The sequence below is a fragment of the Spinacia oleracea genome, chromosome 6 (genome assembly GCF_020520425.1).
Source record: "Spinacia oleracea cultivar Varoflay chromosome 6, BTI_SOV_V1, whole genome shotgun sequence".
NCBI classification, from domain to species: Eukaryota; Viridiplantae; Streptophyta; class Magnoliopsida; order Caryophyllales; family Amaranthaceae; genus Spinacia; species Spinacia oleracea.
This window is the reverse complement of record NC_079492.1, coordinates 148,491,631-148,500,231: the sequence shown is the minus strand read 5'-3', so window position 1 is coordinate 148,500,231 and position 8,601 is coordinate 148,491,631. Positions and strand designations below refer to the sequence as shown.

The 8,601-nt window shown below is 35.3% G+C and overlaps 1 protein-coding gene across 1 annotated transcript; it reads left to right on the top strand.

Moving 5' to 3' along the window:
• Positions 1-861: 861 nt before the first annotated feature.
• Positions 862-6,709, top strand: LOC130462675 (uncharacterized). The gene is made up of 2 exons (XM_056831432.1): positions 862-1,320; positions 5,939-6,709. Exons 1-2 carry the CDS (start codon positions 1,075-1,077, stop codon positions 6,182-6,184), a joined length of 492 nt encoding a protein of 163 aa, XP_056687410.1. The 5' UTR covers positions 862-1,074; the 3' UTR covers positions 6,185-6,709.
• The last annotated feature ends 1,892 nt before the right edge of the window (positions 6,710-8,601 follow it).

The following is an 8,601-nucleotide window of genomic DNA, read 5'->3' as shown; positions in this document are numbered from 1 at the left end:
CAACAAATTTCACTAAATTCTTGAAGATCTACCCAGAATTTTGTCAGTTACAGTAGAATTGATGAGGGTTGAAGAACAGGGGAAAGGAGAGAGAAAGAAGAGAAGTTGAGAAGTTTTTTTTTTTTTGGAATTTCAGTCACAATTGTTACCTAAATCGCGCCAAACAACAATTAAGGGCAAATTGGTAAAACGTCACTAACGGCAAGCTAACGTCTGTTAAATCCAGGAGCATTTAATGAACAGTACGGAACTTTAGGGGTATTTTATGAATTTTGAAACGCGCAGGTGTATTTGGTGCATTATTGCAAACCTCAGGGGCATTTCATGAAAAAACCGTTATTTTAAGGGTTTGTAATTATTAATATTTTATATACGAAGTATTTATCTCGTATTTGGGGTGTATAAAAATTGTATACCGGTAAATTTGTGGCTGTTTTCCGGCGAGATTATAAAGATTACCAGTTTTTAGGTTTAATTTGACTGGAAAATATCATGTGGAGGTTGATTGCACTAATTTATAAAGGTATGGGGCTGATTTGCTACCATAAAAAGTAAAGGGATTAGATTGCACACAAGACCAAAGTTATGGGTTTTATTTGCCACTAACGCCAGTGAAAATATTATAAATAAATGTAATTTTCCATGTTTAAATAAAAAGTACTCCATAGAAGAATTCCCAATACACATTAGTTATACGTTAATAAACGTGCAAAATGGCAAACGTAAAGAACAAAAGAAACGGAGGGATTAAGTAATAACGCATGATTATGAGTTTGGAAGGTTAAAAGGTAAAACGCCCCTTCGGAGTTCGCAAGTAATTAGTGAAGAAGTACTCACTAATAAAGAAAGAAAGTGTATAATCCATAAATTACAACTTTTCTTAATCCCAAAACTCAAAAGGTACTGAAAATCAACAAACTAAAGACAAACCCACAAAATCCCCTTTTAAAGCAATCAAATATCCCCAAATCGATCATCTTCTCTCTCATTCCACGATCCATAATTCCCCTAAATTCCCGTCAATTTCTCTCTAGTGTCGCCGTTGCCGGCACGTCGGCGACTTTCTCTCTCTAAATGAGGTTCTTAAAAAAGGTATTCGGGTTTCTAGGGTTTCCGAAGGATGAAGGTCATGAATCCAGGGAGGAAGATGACGATGTTAATACTACTAATAATTCCGACGATGTTCATCGCAATCGGATGAATGTAGACCCAATTCATACGGGACCACGTAAAGGGTTCAGTGTTCCAGTCCAAGTTCCCGTTGAACGTCCTGCTGTGGGTCCCATTTTGGTCCCTTGTAATGGCAATGGTGGACTTCAGGTTATCAATTTTCATCCCATTATCTGTTCATCTTTTTATGTTATACCATCAATATGATGTACTATGTGCTATGTTTGCTTAATTGATTGTTGTTAGTTGGTCCTTTTTAAAGAACTTATTGATGATTTATAGCATGCTATTGTGATATGTCTTTTTGATTAAGATAATTCTTCAGCGTTGCTGTTGAGAGTAGAGTGAGTAGCTATCTGGAAATTGTAACGGAGAAGAGTGGAAAGTTATGGTGTCTTTATTGTTTTTGTTATTTCAATCTTTTGGGAAATTTGTAAAATTGGGGTTGAAAGCTTTGTGCTGTATCCTGTGTAAGTGTTCTGTTAACTAATGAATAGTGAGATGAGAGTAATGATAGTTCGGTGCTTTGACTTTGTTGATAGTTGTATTCTACTCTGGGGATCTCTTTGATCTTGATTCATTAGAATATTTTGGAGCTTTGATAGCAAAGAAGACTTTCTTTGGATGATTCATCTAAACGGTATTCGACCGGATTTGGGAAGTTATTTTTATTAGGCTTGGAATGGCTGAACTGTGTGATGGATTTAGGGTAGAATGGTAGTAGTCTTGTTGAGTTCTCTTTTGGGAATGAATTTGGCGAAGAGTCATCTTTCTAAAGCTTAACTCCCATCGTTCTTTATTGGCGGTTTTGTTTTTAAAGAAGATGTGTTGGTTGACTTGTTTTCTTCTAATGTTACTTCATTGGGACTTTAATTTTTCCTTTTGAAATCCAAGTGTATAGAAGAACACGCAAGTGTAGCATGGGTTGGCTTTCAAAAATCACTGTGATTTTAATGCTTTGGAAACCATTTATTGTATTTTTCCAATTGTTCTTCAACAAGTTAACCTTTCCAGAAGATGAACTCAAATGAAAAGGCTCAACCTTTTCTTTGTTGGTGACTTGGTGCAATATTTATGAAAACGAAGAAGAGTTGGCCAATAACTTCTTGATCTTTGTAAACTGGGCCTTTTTCTGTTTGGTAGTATCTAGGTTCAACTTGATAAAGTGAAAACGTTTTGGCTGCTTGAAGGAGGAAGTTGGTGTAAGTGTATCTTACCTTTTTTTTTGTAGGTAAGATCATGCATGATTATACATATTTAGGGCTAGACTTCTTCCCATTGTGTTTCTGGGGAACCCTTGCTTTCCTTTAGTACACTATTGACACCTGTTGTGTGTTTGGACGTGTTTTTTGGTACATGTAGTGTGACTGTAATGGGGTTTCCTACATGGTTAACATTTTTTTTGGCAGGTTAAGTAGATAGCTTGCTCAGAGCATCAACACTCATGGGGAACCCATGAGTTTCTCTCCCCTCTTCTCATTGGTCCACATCACTTTCCACTAACTTTATCACATAACCTTCCCATTTCACAATTTCATACCTACATTCATTAACCTCCCCATTTACCTTCTCTCTCCTACTTTTCCATACCCCACTACCTTTTCTCCCTCCTACTCTCCATACTCCACCAATATTAATAAAAATTATTTGATTCAACACATTAATATTAGATAATATTAATTAAATCAAAATTTGGTAATTATAATTAAATAATTACCATTTAATTAATCGGATTAAATCATTAATTGTAGTACGTTAAAAAAAGCGTTATTTACACTAATTTAATCGTTAATTGCTATTTACACTAATTTAATCGTTAACTGATATTTACACTAATCCAACGGTAATATTTTTTTAAAAAAAAAAAAAATTGAAGTTGGATTGTTTGAAGGGAAGAAACACACGTGGGGGAGTAATCTCCCATCAACTTAGGACCACTTTTGGGACCACTTTTATGTGGGAAGCTTCCCTTTTTATTAACCTCCTCTTTTGTTTTATGATTATGAGAAACATTCCACAATGGTGAGAACCCTCCCTTTTCCATTTTTTCTCAAATGGGAAGGGTGAAATCCCATGAATGTTGATGCTCTCAAAGATGTTTTAATTGGAATATCATTGTTAGAATCCTTGGGAACCTATCCTAGACTTAGATAATAGCATCCCAAGGAATTTAGGAGTTAGGACTCATTTATCTCATTTGCTTCACCTCTGTTCTTTTCCTTTTAAAGGTTACCTGAAAGTGTGGGATATATATGTGAGGAACTTCTCATCAAATGATCATCATCTTCTGTTTTGGATATCTCATAATCATAGCAAATGTATCTGGTATTAACTGTGTTGCAGTCCAACCAACCTTCTATTTTAATGCTTTGGATTTTCTTTTTGGAGTCAAAAGTTCACTTAGAAAGTAGTGACATTCAAATGCATAGTACGGTTATACATAGAAAGTACTGTGTTTTTTATAGATTCTTTCTCTAAATTGCTTTGATAAACAACTGTATAATATACCAAAGCAGAATCTCTTTAAGTACTTTTTCTCCCCTAAATCCATTCTCCGACTCTCCGTCACTCGTTATGATAGAACTGTTTAATATTGCTATTAATTGGTTAAATCTCTTAATAAATGAATGCGTTGGAAACTATAGTGTAGTTAATGCCTAATTTTCTATATAATAAATTAAAAAACCGAGCATGAACCGAGTACTACCTAGTAATACTAATTAAATAGTAATGATAATAATTTTTGACAGAATAACCAGCATTGTTAGCTTTAGACGGTTTAAACGAGATACTCCCCAAAGTTGGGACCAATAGGACTGTCCAAAGTTGGATAATGGAATGTTCCAATAGTATCTTCCTTACATGCAACTATGCAAGATATATATGAACCTTCGGCTGCACCTTTGCAAGAGGATATTAGTCATTTTATTCATTGAAAAAGTTCCTCTTAATTCCAAGTCACATGAACTAGAATACCATTTATTATAATCCGATGGACTCTGTAAAGATAGATTGGATAGGAGAACTCATGATGAATACCATGAACATTTCCTATTTAAAGAAAACATAGGAAAGTTGTAGCTTTGGCCATGTTGTTGAGTGGAACTGTTTTCCATATATTATTTTTCTGATTATGTTTAGCATTGTAATTAGGTTGCAGGTAAATAGAATCTATGTTACTTGGGAAATAATAGGCTACGGCTACAAGTAAATGGAACAAGGATTTGATGCTATACATGGCTACAGTTCTGAGGAGTTTTATTCTTTGTTTGGGCCGGTTCAAAGTGCACATGTAATCATTTGTATGTTTGAGAGAGTTCCTAAGTGTTTTGGGTCGCCAGCGGTCTAATTCAAAGGAGAATGCTTTGGTAGAATTCATTAGTGGGGAAATCCGTTATTATCTGCCTTCTATCCCACTTAGGATAAACTTAGAATAGTTACCATATCTTTAGTCTTGAGGGAGCCAAAGCTTGACTTTTCAAATAAGGCTTGCGCAGGGCGTTCACAATTTTTGGCTGGGCCGTAGCTTGTTGCTATCAAGTACGGAGTATGAACATATGATTGAGAATTGAGATAGAGCAAGATGAGGGATGAATTGTGGCTGAGTGGTACAATTTGTAACAGATTCAGTTTGTAGCAAACTGTTTATTTGATGAAAGGATTTCATGTATACTGTGATCTTTGTAGTGAGAAGACGCCCTTTTGCATCCACGTGGAAACTGTTCCATGAATCCTTCACCTTTTTGAGATCATCTTACAATTCGATCTTTAGGCTTCAAATAGTGACAAGAGTGAATAATAATTTCCGGATTTCCCCTTGTTCTCCGGCAAGGAGTTGCAATTCGTCAGTTATCTCCCTAAAGAACCCAACTCCCTTACTTTCTAGACTTGGGGCTGAATGATGCAGGAGGAGCTTCCTGCGTCTCTTAGAGATGAAACAGTGAATAGGCAGTTATTCTTATAGTAGACCGCACCTAAATGTGTTGGTCTAAATACTTCATATATCTTAGCCTGCTTTTCCTTTGCCACCTTTCGGGATTTCATAGTTTGACGAGTCATTATAGTTCCACTATAATCCAGTGCCAAAATGTATGGTATCTTTAGCTGCATTAGTGTTCAATAGTTCATATACTAACTTATATGGTATCTTTAGCTGCATTAGTGATCGATAGCTCATATACTAACTTATTGTTTGTTGATTGATAGCCTTGGAGCAAAAACTTTAGGGTGTGCTACTCCACTTATACTTAGCTCATGGTACCTTGCTGTTGTCACCGAGTATGGCTATTACCTTGCACTCCTAGCAGTCCCTACCATGTTCGGTTTTTAAAAATAGTATATTCAAATAGTAAAGACAACACTCAACACTACCCGTACTCTAATTTCCAATGCTAAAGAGATTTGACCAATTATCCCGTACTCAGTAAGATTTATCAAATAACTTTAGTATAAAGACAATTATGGAGATTTAGGATGGAACTTGCTTCAACGAATTTTTGCTTTAGTACTCGTATATTATAATTATATAGATAGATGTCCCCCCGTTATTATATAGCTTGTCGCTTTGATACACTTTGAACTATATAGATAAATATCCCCATGCTATTATATCAAAGTGTGACTACGACGATTCATGTTAGCCGACCCCAAATCATTTTGGGACTAAGGCTTTGTTGTTGTTATTGTTGTATTATATCAAAGTGTGCACATATAGTTCCTTCGAGTTTTTATACTTACCGTTGTAAGTTGTAACTGTCATCAAACACAGGGTCTTAAGTGGTATGCTCAACGTCTGAGAATAGACGAAGACGGGGATATAGCAGATGAATTTTTTCATGAAGTTTTACAAGATACATCACATTATTCACATATCACGCCAGACCAGCCGAAGTCATTCCCAAGGTACCAAGTTAAGAGCAACGTAAGACGCGTGAAAGTAAAAGATCAACGATTGGCTCCTGACGGGAAGTTTCAAAACGGGGTAGACTGTCAAGGTCAGTTGCAGTGGGTATAGCAGCAAACAAGGAGCTTGATATCACTGGATAATAGGGAGTTTGATGACAGGTAAAATCAGAGCCTAAAATTGACTGAAGTTTTTTTTATTGCTGAAGAAACAGGAGCCAAAATGTTGCATTGTACTCCAACGGCTTTCCCCCTGCAATTTAGACTTCTGTTCTTTTTGTCAGGGAGTTTGTGTTTATATCTATATATATCTGGCGTTGAGCGTTTGCCTTATTTTGAAACAAGATGAATATTATGAAACAAGATTAGTATTCTTATTTTGAAGCAATTTAGGGTTTGCTGGGCTGTTTGATGATGCAACAAGATCAATATTCTTAAATTTACTACTTGAATCAATGTTTCAAGCTGATATTGTAAGATTTCTGGTCTTTTGGAACGTAGTTGAGTGAGAGAAACCAGGAGTATATGCTTTCATTGCATAGGAAAAGCTAAGTAATTGCACCCTTTTTGTGATAGTTAACAACTGTTTTCTTTTCTTCGTTGTTTGACTAATGCATGTAAGCATTTTGATTGAGAATTCTCTTCATTGCAATTCTGCAAATTCTTTGCCTGTGATTTAATGCCTAGATGAACATCTTGTTCAATTCTGCGATGACCAACTGCTGAGCACCCACCCACCCACCCACCCGCGTGCTTGCTGTAAGCATACGGGTGGGTGCACGCGATTACTCTGTTGAATGTTTACCTTTGCCTTTTTGAATTCCAAAAGGTCTTGCGCGCACAAGGTGTACAATAAATTTATTGTACACCAAAATAACTTTAACTATTTTTTTTTTTGTAACTTTAACTTAGTTTTGCTTAACTTTTATATTAGTAAAAAAAAATTAATAGATTAATATTTTAAAAGGTTAAGTTATTAATTTTATACATTATTAGTGATTTTGAAGAAATAAGTTTTACTGAAATGAAAAAATTTATCACTTAAAAATAGATAACTTTTACATATATATGCTTAACTTTTAAGCATTTTGAGTTAACTTTTACTCCGGTGTACAATATTTATTGCACACCCATTGTAAATAAGAATTTGTGTTTGAATTCACAAGTTCTTGCAAAATTGTGATATGGGCAAAAGATGACCTGATTTGAACCCAATCCGAAGTTACCGAAAGAAATCCGAACCCAGCTTAAACACTCTCTTGAATGTTTATCTTTGCCTTTTTGAATTCACAAGTCCTTGCAAAATGGTGTTATGGGAAAAAATGATCTGATATGAACCCGAACTGAAGTTAATGAAAGAAATCAGAACCAGCTTGAATCGGACTTGAATTCGACCCAATAACGCCAACTTTACCCATTTTTCATACTTCCTCCGTATTTATTTAAGGGATACACTTACCTTTTCCGTTCGTATTTATTTAAGAGATACACTTGTCATTTTTAGTAACTTACCAATCCACCATCTAATTAAATACTACATCTAATTTACACTATGACCCACCATCCTATTAAACAAATAATTTCAGAAATCCACCCCACCTCCCATCCCCCCAAAATGACATGGTCCACACTTGCTTTATTATTTTATTTTATTCAATTCTTCTTCTTAATATCCGTGCCCGGCAAGTGTATCCCTCCGTATTATTTACTACGTATTAATATCAAGTTTGCATTATTTCTGATTTTTTTGACAATCCAAATTCGGACCTCAATCCATTGACCCGAATTGCAACTCCAGGAACTATGAAGTGATCAGAGTCATCAGACTGATACATAGGTGCAAAAGCCTTGAAATACAAAAAAGTAATGAAACATATTTATTATAGAAGATCATTCTTGTTATTTTTCCATTTTCATTTATTTTACGTTGTTTGTTTTCAGACTGATACATAAGGGCAGAAGCCTTGAAATACAAAAATTAATGAAACGTAAAATTCCCTGCTTGCTTTGTTTTCGGTTTTTCCGCCGCATGTCTTGATTTCGAGGTGTGAAGATCAGCCTTGGCTTCGGCCTCTTTTACTTTCCTCATCTTAGCTATCTATTTCTCCTCCCTTGTTCTCGTCGTCACCTGCTCTACCTGGTCACAACAACCACCATTGATGAATTAGCTTCTTCCTGAATTATCAAGGATCTTATAAAGACAGAGTAAGTTATACAAAAGAAGTGTATAGTTTTCTGTAAGGAAATTGGGGGGGGGGGGGGGGGAATGAAAATTCATTCGAAATTGTATAGTATTTTAGTTTTTAATGAAAAATCATTTCCCTTAAGACTCCATTTGATATACCATTAAATGTTTTCACGGTAACATTTTTCCATTTTCAAACATTTTACGTTGTTTGTTTTAAAAAAGACCAATTTAAGCAATATTCCACACTAAAAAAAACCTTTTTCACAAATATAGAGAAGAAAATCGCCCGTTTACCTATCCTCTGTACCTCCTCTTCCTCCTCCCCTCTTTGCCTATTCCTT